Below are 21,969 nucleotides of genomic sequence, written 5' to 3'. Positions count from 1 at the left end.
TTTGATCGGGTCTCTATAATGCTAGTCTCTAACTTTTTCTGTCTGTAAATACGCCGGTGCCGTCTTAGCATTCATTTAGCAATGGCACCAGGATGCAAATCGATGTTTTTCACATTAAAACCAGCATCATAATGAATTTGTAAGAAAACCATAACAGCTTCAGTAAATATGTTCAACACAAGGAGGTGCTTAAGAGCGCAATTTGAATTCTCGGCATAATAAAGTGGACTGAAAACGCAACAGATGTCCGCTTCCACCATATTGGACATCATCCGTTTCATTAAGTCGAACACTTCACCGACACCAACTGCTGCTCCAACACATCAGATTTCGCCTTCTAGGGGTACAATATAAATTCGGATGAGTCCCTAACGCGACTCCCTTGGGGTGCGTCTCTTTCCAAGAGCAGGGCGTCTCCAGGGGACGCTCCAGACTGTCCCCTCTCGACGCCACGCGGAATAAGAGGTCGCGCCTCATCGAGCTTGCTTATTGGATCTTCCTCAGAAGTGATGTAAGTAATGTACTAAATTGAATTGGGGTGCTAGTTTTTGGGGTGTTGGGGCCACTCCGCGATCACATTCCGTGAGATGGGGACAATATTGCGGCTGCTCATCCGTTACAGGGAGGTGTCCGGTAACGGATGCCGCCAAATCACATTTCAATTACTTCGGCAGTCTCGAGTGACTCGCTGTAAATTAGGACAAATGAGAAAATTAAAATGACACCCTTCGATTTTTATTTTTTTTTGGGCCTCAGAGACCCAAAGTCAGGGCTAATTGAAATTTTCAATCATACTCGAGGATAAATAAAAAGAAATCACGCCTGTAGTGGCAGAAAGGAGCAGACCTTATCTATCAGGAAGACTTATCTGAGTCAGTGGAGCTGAATCGGTCTGACGGTTTGACTGGGGGGGTGGGGGGGTATTCAACATGATTTTCCAGCTCGGTTGCTGCACATCGGTGGGGGCTTGTTTCAGGTTTATTGACTCGACTCTGTCGACGATCAAAACGCTGTAAACAAGATCTGAAATTGGTCAACGCCATGTTAGAGCTGTCCGGGAACAGGCTGGACGATCTCCAAGGTGAATAAACCGACATGAGGCTCCTCCTCCTCGACCAGCTGTTCTACACCCCCAGCAGGAGATGCAGACTCCCCACAGATGATAGTGTGTTCTTGACTTATGAGAATTTATGTTTATTTATGTCTATCTTACTGTATATTTACCATCCCTTAGTGTTTCCTCTCATATTTTGTGTTGTACTGTCTGTGTTGTACTGCCTGTGTTGTACTGCCTGTGTTGTACTATCTGTTGTACTGCCTGTTGTACTGCCTGTGTTGTCCTGCCTGTTGTCCTGCCTGTTGTTCTGCCTGTGTTGTACTGCCTGTGTTGTACTACCTGTTGTACTGCCTGTGTTGTACTACCTGTTGTACTGCCTGTTGTACTGCCTGTTGTACTGCCTATTGTACTGCCTGTGTTGTACTGCCTGTTGTACTGCCTATTGTACTGCCTGTGTTGTACTGCCTGTGTTGTCTTGCCTGTTGTTCTGCCTGTGTTGTTCTGCCTGGGTTGTACTGCCTGTGTTGTACTGCATGTTGTACTGTCTTCCATGGGTCAGACAGGACTGCAATTTCATCTGTGCTGTATGTCGTGCATATATGGTACACTTGACAATAAATCTGACTTTAACTTGACTTTAGAATCCGAAAGCTCAGATATTTTGATCCCAATTTTAAACCCCCCCCCCAAAAAAACAAGACTAAGAAACGAGACTCACCGTTGACAACCATGGCAATGTCCACAAAGTCGATCTCTCCGCGAGCTTCCACGCTGGCCTCGCAGCGGTACACGCCCTCGTCGGCTTTGGTCACCTGGTGGATCTGCAGGTTGTTGTTCGCCAGCACCTGGAACCTGCCTTCGCAGCACGGGCAGAGAGGACGGAATGGAGGAAGGAAGGAACCGGGGTGAGATGGATAGAGAAAGAGAGGAGACAACAAAAGAACAAGACTGTTGGATAGAGAGAGAAGCGAGATAAAGGTTTTAGCAAAACAGCAGGAGAAAATTGGCATCTCCACCCTTCAGCAGCTCGACTGTCAATCTTCACTTCGGCACTTTTACCTGATAAAGTGGGCAAAGATAAACACTCGTGCAATTACAGTTCCAAATACTCCCCAGCCCCCCACCCCCCACTCCCATTGTAGATTGGCCACGAGTGATGGAGCCCCTATCTCATTTTCTCTGGCGCAAAGATATTTATAACCATGCATCCTAATTAGAGTGAAATTATTAAAAAGAAATTCTCCATGTTTCATCATCGCCGTGGCGCCGAAGATTTGAATTTCAATTAAAAAAAAAAAAGTGACACATTCGAGGGGGGTCAGTCTTTCTAATCAGTGCTCAGGCATGCATGTTTTCCGAAAGGAGGACGGTGAAAGTGGCGTGGAGAGGAGGAACTAATGAATCTTAGCCCGCTACTGCATCGGAAAATAATATTCCGTCCCCGCGGTGCTTCTCTACCTCCGTTTAGCGCCATTAAAGCAACCGAGATGAAAGGTATTACAGGAAAGAGCCGTAAGAATGACATACATCAGCCTTCCATCAAATGGGACGGAACATGTTTGACACCCTGATTGTGAATGACGGTTGTTAGCGCTTTAAACGCAGCCATTTGCCGGGAATAGCGCCTTTCTAAAGATCTGATGCTACCATCCAACCACTCTATAATCCATTCTCTCAGTCCCTTGTTAACATGGTTTCTGTCCAAGTTCCGCGCCTCCAGGCCTGATGGGCTTTCTATTCATAGATTTCGATATCCTTGTCTTATTGTGAGTCCGCACAAAAGACGGAAATAGCATTTCCTCGAGAACGGTATTTTTGGCGCGTTAGAAGGCCTTTTTTCAATGAAAGGGAGAATTGGGCACATCGGGACTCTTGAGGATTTTTCTCGCACAATAATCAAGCACATTTGGCAGTTTTACATTCGCGGTGAAATCCTTTTGAGGTTTCTGCTTACCTGCAGCTTTTATTGCCTTAATAATCTACTTATGGAATAATCAAGATCGGTGGCAGTTTGACGATGCTGAGTGAGCGCAAAAACTAATTATATGACAGAAATCCAGGAAAATAAACAAAGAACATCCCAGCGACTGCCGTGACTTACTGTGGTGCTCTTCCGTGATCTCCTTGTCCTGGTAGTACCACACCACCACGGGCACCGGCGAGCTGATGACATCACACACCACCTCCGCCGTCTCGCCGTGGCGGAACTCCTGCGGCGACTGGACGTCTCGGAACGTCAGCCTCTCTGAGATATCGGGAAAAGATAAAGAAAAGGAGCACTTGTTTGAGGAACCGGAGATTTAGTATTTTAGGCAAACAAATGTTGTTTGCCTAAAAGATTTTGTTAGCATGAAACGGCAAGTTAGATGTGTTCAAGGGGTTCTTGGCCAAAAATACGACTGTTAAATGGCGTTGTCATGTGGTGCGATGCTTCAAAACACAGATGTTAAGTATAAAGCAAGAAGAAGGGTGAATTTCCTTTGAAGCGGCTGGAGACCATTCACTCTCCAAAATCAAATAAATCAAAAAGCAAAATCCTGCTTTGAGTGCTTTCTGGGCCAGAGATAAGGCGATTGTGATGAGCCGGCGCCGGAGACAGGATGGTGTCTGTTTCACTCACTGCCAATCACAACCGGCCACCAAAAATATCAATGAGCCCAGATATCCTGCAGCCTCTGCGGTTTTTGCAGGATTAGACGACGGCTCCGTCTCCTAGCGATGCTTAAATAATAGATTACACTCCATCCCGTTTTGAAGTTGCGTCCTCCCTCTTGACAAAACATTCCGTGTTTTGACAAATTGCTTTTATCTGGGACGCTTTTGTCGGACCCGCGATCGGAACGCGATCCTCCCTTCGAACCCGTTTTTTTTTTTTTTTTTTGTTCGGATGGCGAGCCTTGATATGTGTGCCGGGAGGGCCCCGGCCCCCCCGCTAGCGCTGCAACCACCTGCTATCATGTGCTCGCTGTATTGTGAAGCTGTGAATAAATCAACGACAGCTCCCATATCAGTCTCTTCCGTTAGCGCGGCTCCGGCATTAGCATTTTGCTGTGTGATTTATGCCACACTGCTCCCTAAAATGAGTTTTCCCTCCACGGCTGCATCCTCCACCTGCAAACGTGCCTCGACTCCCAGTGTCTTCATTAACTTCAAGGGTGCCTCCACCTGTTTGTGTCATTGAATCTGTTGATCTATTATCATTTCCACTTTTTTTCTACCCCAAAAAATCGGATGCTATTTCCCTGCCCCGTTTGCCTGATGTCACTCGTTTGCCTCGGTTTCCTTCTATTTTGTTTTCATGCTGCTCTACAAGGGAACCAGGAGAGGAAACATCCTCTCCAGAGCAACACTCCAATACACACTCCATCCAATTGAGACTATTCTTAGCACTCTGGAGTTCTCCTCGTCGTTCTGTTACCTCAGGGGTAACATCATCAAGAGTCGACGAGACCTTCTTCCTGGACCTTTTCTCAACCGAGCAATCTTCTCGTCTTTGGAAAAACAGGCTTATTGCTTTGTCAATTAATAAACTGACAGGAAATTAAAGGAGCCGGTTGCGATATTGCGCCGTTTTTACGCTGAGTTTCTGTAATCAATTCCGCATTTTTGCTTCTAGCGAACTTAATTTGTCCATCAGGGAAAGATTGTTTCGATCTGAATCGTCTTTTGCAGGACGGCGTCTCATCGGAAACAGGTGAAGTCGATGCTAATAAAGCTGTGATACGAGCAATCCATCATCGTGCGACGCCCTCACACGCAGGTGCTAATGATGAGGATGTTAGTGCATTAGCACCGACCGCCGTTGAGCATTCTCCACCCGATCAGTGTCTGATCCATGTTTCTGGTAGAACCTTTGCTTATCTAGAGATTCCTTTTAGTCTGACCTACAGGTGTGAACCAGGAGGTGGCGCTAAAAAAAAAACAGGACTTTTAGACCTGAACTTCATAGAAATCCTTCTATTCAAGGATGATCTGGAGACCACCAGAGGTCCATTTCTAGGGCGCATGTGGCGCACATTTCATCTTCACACTGAAGTTGGGTATATATTTAGACAGGTATGAAGTTTTAAATCAACAAAAGAACAAAAAAAAAAAAAAGCATGGCTCTCCCCGGAGCGATGCAACAAGGAAGGCTAATAAAACACCGGAGAAGCTTCATGATGTTTGCCTCACGGGTCCAAGAGCCTGTTTAAGATTCAAAGATGATCCATCATCACACGGCATCATGGAGATGTCAGCACCCACTCAGGGCGTGTCAGCGCCCCCCCCACCTCCCCTCCTACCACAGGTCATGAATTTCATGTTGAACATGATGCAGAGTCCTCCGCCCGCTGCGGCGCCGCGCTCGCCGAACGGCTGGCTGGAGCTTCAGGCGGCAACGACATCCGTATGCTGCGCGTGCAATCGGCGCCGAGGGGGCCCCCGGTGAGTGACGCCCGGTTGCCATGGAAACACTGGTTTTTAGGGGGAGCTGGTTATGTGGCGAATGAGGCGAGGGCTGAGTGGTGGCAGGTGTGATTGAAGCTGCAACGTCTCCCCTAATGACTCGCCGGGCGAGGATTGAAAAGGCAACCACACAGCAGGCGGTGATTTCCAGAGTGTGTGTGTGTGTGTGTGTGGGGGGGGGGTTCGCCTGGAATCAAATCCAAGTACTTTGACATTTTCTTCAATTAAACCCCAGGACGACTCCTGATCAAAGACGTGGAGTATCCGGGTATTTGGATTCCTCCCATCTCAGAGTTCGCTTCATTTTACATGTAATCTTTTGGGGAGCGTTCCCTTTCCGTGCATTATAACGTTAATCTAACGCCATTCTGTGAATGGAAGTGGATCTCGTAGAAACAGACTAATCCACATTGCAGCTGAAAGCCACTGCGGTGTGTAAAAAAATATCACAAAGATAAAAATTCAATCCCATTTGTTTCTGCATCTCATCCAGACCAGTGTTATAGAACTGAATTAATGGCATAAGTTAAGGACAAACATCAGTGCTTTCAGAATAAAACGCCACAGGACGCTTTTCCAGGTCACAAAACAGAAGTCTCATTTGAAAAGACGGATTCGTATTTTACATGATTTATTTGTTAATTTAGGTGCTATATTTTATGTTGTGCAAATTATATTACGCATTAAAGTCGAAATGCTTTATTGCGACGCCGTCCGTTCGGTCAGGGGTAAAAACTGTAGGGGGTAATAAAAAGTCTTTGTTGTTTTATTCTTGTTTGTTCTTGACCTTGGATTGAGTGGATTTTGGGTATTATTTTTCTGTGCAATCTAACATTCCTTTAAGGTTGCTTGAAGGCAAAAACTTCTAAATAAAATAAATTCTGAACATGAGCTCAATGATCCTGGGCCCAACTGGTTTGTTTAATTCTTGGCCTCTTCATTGGAGTATAGCTATGTCCAAGTCTTGTCAAGGGCGCTCTAACCCGACAAATGCTGGTTAATTTCACTTCCCCGCATCAGGGTGGATCCAGCGATGGGACACTTTCTGTACCCACTGAGCCAGACTCGCCTCGTAACATTAAGTTTTGCTGGAGAGATAGTGATGGGTCAGCACGGCGGGCCCACTTCAGCGCCACATCCGTCATTATCGATGGCAGGACCGCGTTCCCATGGCATTGGTTGCTGTCATTATGCTTTAATCACAAGGCGGAGTGTAACACACATACACACACACACACAAGCATAAAAGAAGAGCCATTTCCAACAGTTTGCAAGTGCGGTGAGGCTACGAATACGAATAAATGGCTACAGTCTCCCCAGGAGGCAAACGTGGAGCATCCACAGGTAAATGTGTGTACCCGTGCACCGCGGCGCTTTATCTTTCACACTTACGGTAGATCTCCAGGACGACCGAGGCCTCCTCGGTGTGGCCGCCGGCGTCGGTGGCCTGGCAGCGGTAGATACCGGCGTCCTCGATGATGGCGTTGTAAATGATGAGCCTGGACCGGGACGTTTCCGTGTGGAGCGCCATTCGCTTGGAGGGCACGATGCGTTCGCCCTGGGGGTTGTACCACTCCAGCCTGACCGGCTCGCCGATCGCTAAGAGCAAGGCCAGACAAAGGGAGAGAAGACACTCTGATTATCGGACGGTTCTCGATTTTCTCTCCAGAAGAAGCAGAATCATAAATTCGGTTTCTCGGAGAGAAGTTACTACGACTACTCATCTAACCCTGGATCTCTTCAGAAAAGCTGTTGACATTTAAATGCCTGAAGACCTTTATTACCTCCCTTGAAACAAGTTCCCTCTTGTTGACTTCCTACAGCTTTATGTACTTTCCAAATTGCCTCGCTAAGTTGAGCCTAGATCCTTCCAGTCCTGAGATTATGTGTGAAAATATTGGCTTGCCCATGAATGACATTCACTTGGCGTGAAGCCAGTCAACGTGGAAGAAGCTCAGCCCGGAAAGACAATGAAGTGTGATTACAGCCGGTTGGTTTTAATGCTTTTCTGCCTGGTGAGTTCACATATTTCAGTTGCCTTTACCCTAGAAAGTTTCTAGAAAGCAAAGTTTGCCCGACTGAGTTCACGACTGGATCAAATCCTTCAAGTTCTGCAAGGAGGAACCCAACGCTACTCCTCCAGGGATTTACAAAGCTGTTTAAGGAATATTCACATAGTCAAACAGGCGGACATGAAAAACCCATAAACAAAGAGATTGTGTGACGCCCTTGAGCAAAGTTTTTGACCTTCAGCTGCTCAGCAGTAGGACGTCGGTCTGGGACTGCGCAGGTATGACTTCCTTCCAGGTATGACGGGTCTCTCCGAGCTGCATTGCACAGCGTGTGGAGTTGGTAAATAGCTTTTGACACCACTAATAGCTTCCTGGTTTGATAGCACTCCAGAATATAAAGGTAAATGATGATAAATTAGTCGATTTAACAGACGGGCCTCTGGATGCTGGGGCATGAAAACATGGAGGATACAACTCGCCCCAGCATGCTAACACCCATCATCATCACATTGCTTCCAACAACCATCAGCATGGTGTTCTTGGCGTGCGCGTCTGCTGCTTGTTAGTTTCTTGGCTAACAAATCTGATGAGGCAATCAAACGCCAAACCACCGCCGACGCTGCCTCCCTTCACACGTGGATTCCCACCCGGGCTCCGTGGGTTTTCGCGGACACTTGAAGGGGAGGATGCAAGTGTCAGGCATCGCTGCAGGCGTTTCTTTTATACCTGTTCGCATCACGGCGTTATCCCGTCTGCTGATGACAGAGACGGCTCAATATGTCGGAGTTGACGCTGCTATAGCGTAGTGACAGGTCATTTGCTTCACAGATGATCTGAGAAGACGGGAGTGTGTATGCGCGGTGTCACGTTCTCCAACCGTGCTTCCCTCTGAGTGCCTTCAGAAGTGCAAAAGATTCCTGTCAAACTATTATTAAAATCTGCATAAGCTCCACCAGCTCTACTGGGAATGAGAGAACGCTCAATGACTGGAGAGGCGACGACGCTCACTTTTCTATGTAGGCGCTAACGAAATGTCGACGCAGCAGAAAGCAAATCGATTATTGTCTTTCATTACCTGCAGTTGAGACAGACGACTGCACTCGCTATCGGCTTGATTTCAAACCGGGGGCAATAAAACTTTGAGCAGGACCAGGGGGAGCAACAGAGGGGTTTGTTGAGAAAGTAGTTATGATCCTCCTTAGTAGTGATGGAGCAATTCAAGGCAAATGGAATACAGACGGGAGCCACGACTCTCGCACTAGCTAGATGTGCCCAATGGCGCCAAGACCACCAGGGGCACGAGTGCAAAGACTATAGGAGATAGGAGAAATTACAAAATTAGACATGTTCTATGCCAGTTTCCCTTTTTTCCATCATTGTAATTTTTGGCCACTGGTAAAACTGGAGTCCACTGGGACAACGGATGTGACTCCTCTAGTCAGAGGACAACCACATGGAAACATAATGGCTGTTGGATCTGGTCGGACTATTGCGGCAGATTTTCCTTTATTTTGCAGCCAACGTTTATCCTGGCCGTCTGCCACTTCCACCATAGGGGAGGTTAAACACACCTCAGCTCCAGTTTATCAAGCTTTTTATTTGTTACACCACTAATTCAGCTTCATTGAAACTATAACACTTCACAAAAAAACAAACAAAAGGTTTAACTGGCAATTTAAAACCGGAACACAGACAAATCTGTGAAGTACCTTCATAATGACCTGCTTGTTTTCAATCGGAGAAGCTTTTGTTGGCTTCTCTTTTGAAAGTTTCCATCCAGATTAGACTTATTTGAATAGTTTGATGTCAAAATCAGGACATTTAATATGAAGGGATGCTAAGCAAACTAACTAAAATCTATTTTCAGGGTCAACAACGCTTAGACACAGAAGGACCAAAGCTCGCCACACCAAGTCCATCCTCAGAAATAGCTTTTCCAACACATGACGGCGTCCATTCCTGTAAAAAGGATTCAGAGACAGCCCTGACCTTTGAACCCCTGATGGAGGCAAAAAAACCCGAGAAATCAATTCAGTCGAGGCGAGGAAAACAAACATTTTTTCCCTCTCTTGTCTACTTCATGATTCAATTTAATTTTACAACAAAAGTGGTGACTTGTTTTCAACTTTGCCAAAGTGCATTTTCAAAATTGGGAAAGTGGAAAATTTTCTCAGCTCATAGAAAAACATCACAAGCAGCTGATTGGAGTCTTAAAAGTAGTCCATAACTGCGTCAAACCTTTCCCTGCTAGCGTCAGACAAATGATAGTTCACACCAACGGCCAAATTATAGCAAGAAAGCCCGGCTGTTACTCACGCAAGGCGGTGCGGGGTAAATATTATGGATGAATTCTACTTTTGGATGAAAAATCTTGTCAAACCTTTTAGTTCTGGCTCTGCGAGGGAAAAAGTTTCCTATCCAGAGGATAAAGAACGCCAACCAACTCTATCTGGCAGACTTTACAAGCAAAAAAGATTTGTATCGAACAGGTGGATTGATTCGTCCTACAGGTTCTCCCACCTGTCCTCACAAAGAGCTCCAAACCATACATCGACAAATGTACAATAAAAACGCCTCTCTGTGCTTGTTCCTTTTGTCTCATCCATATTTATGTCAGCCTGAATCTTAAAACAGGCCGAGAGACTTTAAAACAAGCTCATTCTTTATTCATATGTTTACCGGGGTCTTGCTAGCCCCTTTCATAGGCAGGACCGCATGTGAATATGGTAAAAAAAAAAAGCCGGCGTGGCGGCGCTGCCTGTGGTGGGAAAAGGAAGGCAACGGACATGGGCACTTCCTCCCGCGGTTACTTCACTCCACCCGCCAACGCTCTTCCGCCTTGGAGCCGTTTCCTTTCTGCTCAGTTCTGTCATTTTCGCTCCGACGCGGTAAAACCTTCTACCTTTCTTTGCAGTTGCTGCCAGTTTGAGTCCATTCACCTCTATTTCCCCTCCCCATTTCATCCACAGCATACGCTAGCCCTCCTTTGCTACCTCGGAGAGTCTGCCCTCCCTTGGTTGTTAGCTCCACGCTGAGTAGGGTGGGCAGGAGTCGCCGTGCGGCCAGCGGGAGGCGGGCCGGTCCTGGCAGCGCGCCGCCGCCGCCCCGCCGAGACGCTGGCACCGGCATCGCGTTCGCCGCCGCGGCTCGGTGGAGATAGACACTTCTGGGAGGACAATGGCGAGGCGGGACAAGAAGGGGATGTGCGGATCCAAGTCAAAGCCGGGTCAAAGAGTCACTCGCCATATGGACACCATGGCTGCTGTTGGGTTCGCTTGTCACGCGTACAACAAATAGACTTCACAAGCTGCGATTTAAGCCCCCCCCCCGCTGGGTCTCTGACCTGCCTCCAAACACAACGCGGACAAAAGTGCATCCAGAAAAGCGAGAGGATTGTGGCTTTTGTACCTGTGCAGATGAAGAACTTGGACTCCCCGACACTCAGCTCCACTTTGTTCAGGGATATGGACACCTGCAGGGCGGCTGCAGCAGAAAACACAAAATAGAGACAAGAAAATGGATGTTATTACAATCCCAAGCATAGAAAAAGACATTTCAGTTGCATTATTTGTCACCGAGGGAACACAACAATGAAAAACTATTAAAGACTGTCAGTGTTCCTCTTTTGTTTCGGATCTGAAGGACATTTCTCGGATTTGCTCAATACAAGCTCATTGGGGCTGCATTGAATAGAAGGTATGGTACATGTACCGGACAAAGGCATGATGGGAAAAAAGTTAAGAACATGCCTTTGGAACTTAAGTTAGAAATAGATCAATAAAAAGCTAAATGGGAAGGTATTTGTATTTGCTGGTAACTACAAATTGAAGGACGTTCAGGAATAAGTGAAACGTCTCTGGAAGACATCCATTCACCTCGGCAACGGCACACAATGGTTGCTGGTGTGTGTGTGTGTGTGTGTGTGTGTGTGTGTGTGTGTGTGTGTGTGTGTGTGTGTGTGTGTGTGTGTGGGTAAGAAGTGACTGAGAGTGGCTTTTTTTTAGTCGACATGAATTCCCCAGGTGGGAGAAAGAGATGGAAAAGAAAGAGAAGACAAAGAAAAGAGTGAATAAAAACCGCCTGCAACGCTGTGATGTGATGAGTCACAACTGATGACTCAGCTGGTGGTGGTGGGGGTGGGGTAGTGGTGGTGGTGGGGGGGTCATTTGTAGGGCAGAGCGTCTCGACGCTGAGTGAGGCGTGGTATTTAATGAAGCCTTCCATATCAGTCTAGTCTGAACACACACACACACACACACACACACACACACACACACACGTTGTGTAATACTCTATTAACTAAATTTAATGCTCTCCACAATGCTGAAAAACTTAACGGTGGATCTTAGAGACTGTCAATAAATGATTATCTCCATACCCCCCTGGGGGGGGGGGGCGGCTGCAGACGGACTTCAGCCGCTCTCTAGCGATTTTCCTGTCATTAGACGACACTTCCTGTAGGTGGCAGTAGAGAGGCGCGTCCTCCTCACCAGACTTATTGATACACGCGGGTCATATAGTTCATATCAGTGTAATTTTGGGACGTAACAACTCTCACGACTGAGAACTACTGAATTATTGAACCGACGATACACTCAAGGCATCTCAATGAGCGCAGAATCCGCTCTGGCGCTCATTAATCATGTCTGTTTAACCCGGTGGCCTCCGGTACTGTCTGCCTCTGACTTTAAGGCAGATTTCAATCAGCGCTTCAAGTCGTTTAATGGTTTTCAATTATTAATTGATCCCCGGTCTGCTCATGCGGCGCTCCATCCATCACGGAATAAGCTTCTCACAAAAAAACCCCAAGCAGCGCGAAAGAGAAATGGTCCGCGGCCCTTCTCTTCCTGCGCTGCTACAGCCGTTTGTTTGAATCATATAATTACGTCCAACCTGGAATCATCCAGCGGGTGTTTTTTTTTTAAGCTGAAACAGTCACCATAGCGACCATACATTTAACATCTTAATGAGAACGGCGACTGGATGCGAAACATGACACGGGATAATTTGTTTGCTTGACGCTGTCTCGCCCAGTCGGGACACAAACAGACGTGCTAATTATAGAAATTTTCTGAAATGGAAGGCTTTTTTGGCCGCGTTCACCTGCTTATTACGGTGAGATCGGGTCAATATGTTATGAGGCTCACGGCAATTATCAGTTCCAATTATTACCTCCTCTGAGAAGTGGTGGAGACAAGCACAATGAGACAACAGACAAAAGCATTGATTGCCATTTGTAATGTGTCTGCCGTTGGTCAATACCGTAGCCTACATGATTTTCCCGCACAGCCGGCAAAGAGTGAGACTTGAATATCGCCGGCGTCTGTTCGGGAAACTCAACTGGAATTAAAGCTGGAGGTAATTTGTCTCCGAAATTACAAAAGAAACATGAAAAACACCTCAATCAAGAAGTTTTACTGTTCCAGTAAACATACTTTAGACCAGTTTTTTGGATTACGTTAATCCCTTGTAACTCGCGCTTAATGCGTTCCAGGACCCCCCGCAAAAAACGTAATCCCGCAATGTAGCAACGAAATATTTTATTTGATCATTTACGGTAATCCTCTCCAAGGAACCATCACCTTATCGTGGTGGAGAGGTTTGTGTGCCCTAAGGATCCTGGGAGCTATGTTGTCGGGAGTCTTGTACTCCTGGTAGGGTCACCCAAGGCATACAGGTCTCAGGTGAAGGGCCAGACAAAGAATGGTCCAGAAGATCCCATGACAAATCAGAAAGGGAAAATGTGACCTTGCCCGGAGGAAGCCCGGGGCCCACGTCTGGTGCCAGGCCTGGACGGAGGGCCCATCAGCGAGCGCCTGGTGGCCGGGTCTGCCACGGGGCCTGGCCGGGCTCAGCCCGAAAAAGGCAACGTGGATTCTTCCCACCCCTGTGGACCCACCACCCACAGGGCAGACCGATGGGGTCCGGTGCGCTGCCATATGGGTGGCAGTGACGACAGGGGGTCCCGACGGACCAGACCCGGGCGGCAGAAGCTGGCTTTGGGGACGTGAAATGTCACCTCACTGGCGGGGAGGGAGCTGGAGCTTGTGTTGGAGGTGGAGCGTTACCAGTTGGATCTGGTGGGGCTTACCTCCACGCATAGCCTCGGTTCTGGATCCAAACTCCTGGATAGGGGTTTGGACCTTGTTTTATTCCAGAGTTGCGTCAGGCGTGAGGCGCAGGGCGGGTGTGGGGATACTCACAAGCCCCCGGCTGAGCGCCGCTGTGTTGGAGTTTACCCCGGTGGATGAGAGGGTCGCTTCGCTACGCCTTAAGGCTGTGGGGGGGAGGGGGGACTCTGACTGTTATTTGTGCATATGCACCAAATATCAGTTCAGAGTATTAGGCCTTCTTAGGGTCCCTCAATGGGGTCCTTGAAGGGATCCCTGCAGGGGACTCCATTGTTCTCCTGGGGGACTACAATGCACACGTCGGCAATGATGGAGACACTTGGAGGGGCGTGATTGGGAGGAATGGCCTCCCTGATCTAAACCCGAGCGGTGTTATGTTGTTGGACTTCTGTGCTAGTCACGGATTGTTCATAACTAACACCATGTTCGAACACAAGGATGCTCATAAGTGTACCTGGTACCAGAGCACCCTGGGTTGGAGGTCAATGATTGATCTTGTCATCGTATCATCTGACCTTCGATCATGTGTTTTGGACACTCGGGTGAAGAGAGGGGCAGATCTGTCAACTGATCACCACCTGGTGGTGAGTTGGGTCCGTTGGTGGAGGAAACCTTTGGATAGACCTGGTAAGCCCAAAAGAGTAGTGCGGGTGAACTGGGAACGTCTGGAGGAGGACTCAGTCCGTGAGGCCTTCAATTCACACCTCCGAAGGAGCTTCTCGTGCATCCCTGTGGAGGCTGGGCGCATTGAACCTGATTGGTCGATGCTCAAAGCTTCAATTGCTGAAGCTGCAGCTGAGAGCTGTGGTCTCAAGGTCTTGGGTGCCTCAAGGGGCGGTAACCCTCGAACACTGTGGTGGACCCCGGTGGTCAGGGAAGCTGTCCGACTGAAGAAGGAGGCCTTCAGGGGCATGTTGTCCCTGGGGGCTCCTGAAGCAGTTGCAGGGTACCGACAGGCCAAAAGGTAGTTAAACAACTTCACGGTGGCAAAGCCCAGGGTGTTGATGAGATTCGCCCGGAAATGCTGAAGGCTCTGGGTGTTGAGGGGCTGTCGTGGATGACACGCCTCTTTAACATTGCGTGGAAGTCTGGGAAAGTGCCGAAAGAGTGGCAGACTGGGGTGGTGGTTCCTCTTTTTCAAAAGGGGGACCAGAGGGTGTGTGCCAACTACAGGGGCATCACACTCCTCAGCCTCCCTGGGAAAGTTTACTCAAAGGTGCTGTAAAGGAGGGTCCGGTCGATTGTCGAGCCTCAGATTGAGGAGGAACAATGTGGGTTCCGTCCTGGTCGTGGAACAACGGACCAGCTTTTTACTCTCACATGGATCCTAGAAGGGGCTTGGGAGTATGCCCATCCAGTCTACATGTGTTTTGTAGACTTGGAGAAGGCGTATGATCGAGTCCCCAGGGATATACTGTGGGAAGTACTGCGGGAGTATGGGGTGAGGGGGCCTCTCCTCAGGGCCATCCAATCCCTGTACGCCCAAAGTGAGAGCTGCGTTTGGGTTCTCGGCAGTAAGTCCAACTTGTTCCGAGTAGCTGCTGGCCATCAGCAGGGCTGCGCTTTATCACCAATTCTGTGTATGATTTTCATCGACAGGATATCGAGGCGTAGTCGTGGTGAGGAGGCTTTACAGTTTGGTGGTCTGAGGATTGCATCGCTGCTTTTTGCAGATGATGTGGTCCTGTTTTTTTCATCAGCCTGTGACCTGCAGCGCTCACTGGTCCGGTTTGCAGCCGAGTGTGAAGCGGCGGGGATGAGGATTAGCACCTCCAAATCTGAGGCCATGGTCCTCAGCAGGAAACCGGTGGACTGCCTTCTCCGAGTGGGGAATGAGGTCCTTCCACAAGTGAAGGAGTTTAAGTATCTTGGGGTCCTGTTCATGAGTGAGGGAACAATGGAGCGTGAGATTCGATGGAGAATTGGGGCAGGAGCGGTATTGCAGTCGCTTTACCGCACTGTTGTCACAAAGAGGGAGCTAAGCCGAGAGGCAAAGCTCTCCATCTACCGTTCAATCTTCGTTCCTACCCTCACCTATGGTCATGAGCAATGGGTCATGACCCAAAGAACGAGATCGAGAATACAAGCGGTTGAAATGGGCTTTCTCAGTGTTTCTCACCTTATCCCTTAGAGATAAGGTGAGAAACACTGCTGTTCGCGAGTAGAGCGAACAGTAGGGGCTCAGAGTAGAGCCGCTGCTCCTTCGCGTGGAAAGGAGTCAGTTGAGGTGGTTTGGGCATCTGGTGCAGGTGCCTCCGGGACGTCTCCCTAGGGAGGTGTTTCTGGCATGTCCAGCTGGGAGGAGACCTCGGGGCAGACCCAGGACCAGGTGGAGGGATTATATCTCAACACTGGTCTGGGAACGCCTTGGGATCCCCCAGTCAGAGCTGGTGGATGTGGCCGGGGAAGGGAAGTTTGGGGCTCCCTGTTGAAGCTGCTGCCCCCGTGACCCGACTACGGATAAGCGGTGGAAGATGGATGGATGGATGGATGGATGGATGGATTTACGGTAATTTAAATTTTTATGAATCCTTCCCCTACTGATATTAAACCACCTTATTACTGTTAAAAGCTCTTTAAAGTGTTTGTTTAAGTGTTTCGGAACTGAGCGCACTTCCAGATGCTGTCAGCCAATAGCATGGCTGTACGGTATCACGTGACTACCTACTAAAAATACACGATGAGGTGAAGACGTTCATCTTGAAGCATGAATACATGAGGGATTACTGTAAACAGTGGTACCTCTACTTACGAATGTCTCTACATACAAAATTTTCTACTTACAAAACGCCTCAACGGGAAAATATTGCCTCTAGTTACGAAATAAATTTCAACCTACGAAAGGTAAAAATACAGTATGGGCTGATACTCGCAGCTCCCACAGGTTCCTAAACGCAACATTCTTAACGAAATGTTCTACTTACATAATTTTTCCAGAACCAATTAATTTCATAAGTAGAGATACTACTGATACTACTTGTTAGCTTAAGCAGGGCGACATAAGTAAACTCCTTTCCCTCTTAAGATGCATTTTAGCATCTTTCAGCACCCTGTTTTGGCTCAAGGTCAATATCTCATCAGAGTCTTATTTAACGGCAGCAGGAAGTTGTTTGAAAAGCTACACTATAAGCTCGCTTGGCGCCGAGACAAGATAATAAATGTGTGATGAACGCGGTGGTGAATTTAGCAGCTAAAATGCCACACGGTTCCCTCAGGAGTTGTCAAACAGAGAGAGAGAGAGGCGGGGGATATTAAACCTCCGTCTCAGGTAGCCAGAAAACATGACTCCGGTGTTTCTCCCTGCTTGTAACAACGCCAAATAATTACATCCCTCAAATGGAGGTGACTGAGGTCGGCGGCGGAGGCGGCGCTAACTGAGGTCGCCTGGCAACATGACGGAGTGACATCTGGACCCGGTTGGAGAAACCTGCCAGCAGCTAAGTCGGTGTAGCTAAACCCAAACCAGACTTAAGGGCTCTAAATGCACCGTCGCTTTAAGCCGGAGCCTGAATTCGTGTGTTTGAATGACAGGGTGGAAAGCGTCCAATCAGCTGGCAGAGAATCAGGGATGTGATTCTATAATCCTGTTCTTCATAAAAAGCCCCATTAAAGCCGTTGCCAAATAAAAACGCACCAGAGAGAAACTGTTTTTGTTTTTTTTTTGCATGTTTGCACATGTAAAAGTGTGTATGGTTGTGTGTTTATGTGTGTGTGTGTTTAGGAGGATGTGTGGGAGGCTGTGTGTGTTTAACTGTGTGCATGTGTGTAAATGCATTAAAGCACACAGAGCAGATAGGGCCTCGGGCAAAAAATGCTCTTTTCTAATTGTGTGTGATTTTGTGGAGGAGTTGAAGGGAATTCTACCCTGTAAGACAGAGACTGAGGGGTGGGGGGGGACAAAGACAAGAGGTGGGAGAGTGGGCAGAGAGAGAGTGAAAGAGGGAAGGAGATAAAATACTAATTACTGCGCCGCGGTTTGATTCATTCAAACCCGTTTGCCTTACGCGTTCCTTCAAAGGCGCTGGAAACTGTTCCTGGTGAAGGATTTGCTTTGAACAGACGGCATTTCAGTGTTTCTACCGGTTATAACATCACGCTTCTCACAAAAAAAATAAAAATAAAATAAAAAGTCAAGCTCATTTTCTTTTTATGGTCCTAAATAACAAATTTTACTTACGGACTTCTCTCTTTGTGTTATATACGGAGCACTAAGACTTCAACATAAATAAAAAGGGATAAAAAAAATAAAAACAGGTTCCCAAATTTTTTTTTCTGGATTAATTTTCGTGATCAAGGAACAAAAAACTTTTTTTTGGTAAATTGATAATCAACATCTCTGTAAACGAAATAATTGTCAAAAATAATTATATTAAAACTGGATTGAAGTCACTGTACTGATGAGGTTTATTTCGAAATATAGCGATCACAATCAGTGCATCAACGTAGGAGAAATACTGATCATCTCCAATAAAAGTCAATCAATAATAATAATTAGAATAATGAGAATAAATGTTTGGGGACCACTGATCTCGGGGTAACGGAGACAATGACACCTGAAGTGTGTTCTGGACGTCCGGTCTACTCCAGTTTGGTTTTCTTTACGGTCACTGCAGAAAATCCCACTTCACAGAGACAGGAGGTTGGAAATGGAAGCAGGAATTAAGACACTTTTTCGGGCGATCTCAGGATAATCTGCCTCGACTGTAATCCAGAACACTGGCGTGGCTGTGGGCGTTAAATTTAGGGGTAACAGCTGGTAACCTGTCATGGGATTCGTCTGTGCGTCATTCTGCATAGACGTCTCTTTTCAAAATAAAGTATCTTTCAGACTCTGAAATAAATAAAACGGGCCAGAGACCGTGGCCCGGGGGTTGGGGGCCCCTGATTTAGAGGTCAATTTGAACTGATGGTAATAATCTCTCTCTACACTAGATAACTGCCGGCAGCTACAGCAGAGCTCAGATAAAATAAAAACCAAATACAAAGCAGGAAAGTCGGTGTGTAAACTGCATCGGATGTTTAACAACCCTCTGGGGGGCCGTTAGGAATAATGGCCCACCTCCAGGAATGAAACGGCCCCCGTCCCTGTTATGTTTCTTTACCTGTTCTGTGGTAGGTAGTGTCTCCCTTGATACGGGGGGTCAGTTAAAAACACATAGCTGCTAGCGCCTTGGCAAAGCCTCACAATAACCGCCAGCATGGAATGCTGGGAAATGGAGTGCATTATATTCTGATAGATCTTTGAACTTCCGCGTGTTAATCAGCTGCTTTCAGCTCTGCCGTTCTGATGCCTTTCAGATCGTCCCGGCGCTGTTTGCCCCATCTGCCTGTTTCCACCCCAGACCCGGGGTATCTGCTGGCTGCATAACAAGCCTGCTTTTCATGCTGGAGGGGAGAGCGCCGATTCCTGCTCAGTCAACCGCATCCAATCACAGCAAATACAGTATCAGCCCGCGAGTACAGTGTCACACACAACCCGCCGCTACCTATTAGCTCACCCCCCACCCCCAACCGGAACTCCCCCCATGCTTCCCGTTCACCCACCACTTTGCCATTTCTGTCACCTTCCTTAAGCCTCTTACACCTCGGGCTGCACGTGGCGCCTGTGTCTGCAGCGAGGCACAGGCGCAGCTCCAGCAGAATGCTAATGCACAGATGTTTACCTTCAACAGATGTGAAATATTTTCCTAATTAGTGAGGATGTGGAGTGAAAGCGTGCTTTTTGCTCATTTTGTGCAGTTCCTCTTCCCTTTATTTCTATTTCTGTTTGTGCTTACCCTTTACATCTACAGGATTTAATATACATGCCATCCGAGGATATATATATATATACAGTATATACGTATATAACCTGATGGCATTTCTAGATTCTAAGTTTGATCTTTTTTCTTGCATTTTTGCCTCATCGGATCATTAGACTGGAGAAATTAGGCAGGCAGCGCCGTTGACGTGAATTAATCGAATGAGCCTCGAGTAAAGGCACTATTTTTTAAAGAAAGTGAAAAAAAAAGACTGCACTAATGTTCATCCAAGTTCCGTCAGATGTGCCTGAAATTTGCCTTTTCTCTAAACGTCTTGAATTAATTCACTTTTTACTTCCTAATAAAAGTCATTACTCTCCCTAAATCTCCTGTGCTACACGCACTTATTGAACCAATAAATATCCGGAGCCAAAGTTTCCATTCCCAGTCTTCTCAATTACGAGAGGCAAAACCTTGTTTGAGTGATTTCAATAATAACGGAGCGAAGATCCATCACCAAGCCCCCGCTGCTCTTCCTCTCTACCCTAGGAGGCGCTTCGATTGCTTTCTGCTCAGACTTTTCCATGATTTGGGAATTGTCTTTAAAAAAAGGGCTGCACATCAACATTAAATTGGTTTTTAGGCCTTTGAAACATTTTTCTACCAAGTTCTTGCTGAAAATGTTCTATTATCCAAAGAGAAACATGAAAAAAAAAGCCAAGAGAAAGGATGAAACCAATATTACAAGCTGTAAGATATTTGTGATAATACCCCTAAAGGGGCATTCCGTCTGCCGACGGATCCCTAAACCTGCTGAAAGCCAGTCGGACAATTGATGCCGTGTCAGAGGGCAGATAAGTTGCCAGAAGGGGAAAAAAAAAAACGAACTCGGAGTGGCGAAAGCAATCATCGGCTGTGATGGAAGTAAAAGAGTTTAGCGGTCAGGGCTCCAATTCTGGCTTCAATCGCCGCTGTGCAATCAGAACCTCGAGATGTCAAAGGTGCTGGAGAGGATCGGTCGAGTGATGCTGCAGAAGAAGAGGCTGATGGAGATGCATGTAAAAGAGGACGGTGTTCACAGGCGTAATGCGGCGCCGGCGTTAACTCCAGGGTGACCCGGGTACCGCCTGGTGACCTCTGTCTTTACCTTCCTCACAGAGGTGATTTCTATCCCAGATTAGAGCAGAAATTGGAGCATCACGTTGCGAAAGAGTAAATCCCATTTGCTCGGATATTGTATTCATATTTATGGAAACATAAGAAAAATGGGCCTGCAAACATAGGTGCAAGATAATGCCCTTATCGCCATTCCCTGCTCCAAAACACAATAATGCTCCGATGGAAATAATAACGGCGCTTTTGACAGCTGCTGTGGTATTTCTCCACTCATTCGTATTCCTCCTGCACTTCTGAGTCCTGTGTCTAATCTATTAGTTCTATTCTTTTCTCATATCTGTCAGCCGAGCGTTTCTGTTTGTTGATTCCTTCCCTGTTAACCCGTCTTTCTCCCCTTTTTTTTTCAGATTCTGCAACCTGCTCGCCGCAAGAAACCTCCGATAAATCCAGGTGCGTCAGTCACGACGGGATGATTTGCTTCACGACGCCCTACTTTCACCTTCGCCTTGCTTTCCTCCCACCGAACTGGGCGTAATATAAATTCCAATAAAGGTGCGCAAATTGAAAAAGACAGAGATGTATGTCTTCCGTCGTTTTACCCTCAAATACTTTCCTAAAGGAAGTAGAGATGGCTGAAACGGAGACGTCTATCCATCCATCCACCTCGCCGGTTGAAGGCAGAGCGGGGTTTACGGTGTTAATGAGTCACTTCCACCTATTAATCAGGTCATCCATCAAGACGGAAAGGTTCCCCCTCAAATAATTATGGTAATAAAGCCAATTAAAATGACCAGCCATTTTTCTGAAAACAGACAAGCTAGTTAAATATATATTAAAACACGAGGCCGCAGCAATGCTTCACTGTGGTTTTATAACTTTGCCCCCTGGGTGGACAGAAAAAGGTCGTTTTTGAAATTAGGTTAATGTCGTGGGTACACAGGGCACGAAAGGCAATTCAAACTGTTCCTGGAGCAGCTTGGACTGGCAAGTATTTAACGTTCCAGCTCTATTTTTTAAGCTGTAATTCAAACATATATTGATTTCGTCAATGGGCCAGTTGGGTATTCCGACCAGCCTCCGATGAGCGGAGATAGACGCACCCCACTTGGGATTTCAGGCTCTCGGTCTCCGCGAGAAGAGGCGACGCGATTGAGTTCAGCAAAAGAGAGATTCAGTAATAAGACCTGAAAGTCTCGGAGGCGGAATGTGATTTCCAGGTATTGCTGAAGGGAAATTTCTCACAAACGATTGGTTGAAGATTCAGGACGAGCCACGAGACGTGTGCGCACAGACGTCACGGGAAAATCAAAAGCAAAAAAAGAAGTCGCTGTGTTTAATCCCGAGCTTTAATGTTGTCGAGATAAATGACAGTTTTAGGACAAACAATCAAAATGCAAATTGAGGATGAGTGTCACGACTGGGGATAGTAAGCTCAAATATCTTTGTGGGCTAACGTCTGCAGAGAA

The 21,969-nt window shown here is 47.1% G+C and overlaps 1 protein-coding gene across 2 annotated transcripts in view; it reads right to left on the bottom strand.

Moving 5' to 3' along the window:
* The window catches only part of LOC137591393 (neural cell adhesion molecule 2-like), a 171,637-nt gene that overhangs the window by 40,552 nt on the left and 109,116 nt on the right, over positions 1-21,969 (bottom strand). For both annotated transcript variants that reach the window (XM_068309351.1, XM_068309352.1), the window contains exons 2-5: positions 10,924-10,998; positions 6,896-7,102; positions 3,159-3,302; positions 1,776-1,913 (exon numbers count right to left, since the gene is read on the bottom strand). In XM_068309351.1, the coding sequence (XP_068165452.1) occupies positions 1,776-1,913; positions 3,159-3,302; positions 6,896-7,102; positions 10,924-10,998 (564 nt within the window). The remainder of the gene's footprint in view (positions 1-1,775; positions 1,914-3,158; positions 3,303-6,895; positions 7,103-10,923; positions 10,999-21,969) is intronic.

This window comes from Antennarius striatus, chromosome 24 (assembly GCF_040054535.1).
Source record: "Antennarius striatus isolate MH-2024 chromosome 24, ASM4005453v1, whole genome shotgun sequence".
In the NCBI taxonomy this organism is placed as follows: Eukaryota; Metazoa; Chordata; class Actinopteri; order Lophiiformes; family Antennariidae; genus Antennarius; species Antennarius striatus.
Note: the sequence above shows the minus strand (reverse complement) of the source record. Positions and strands in the feature narration are given on the sequence as shown.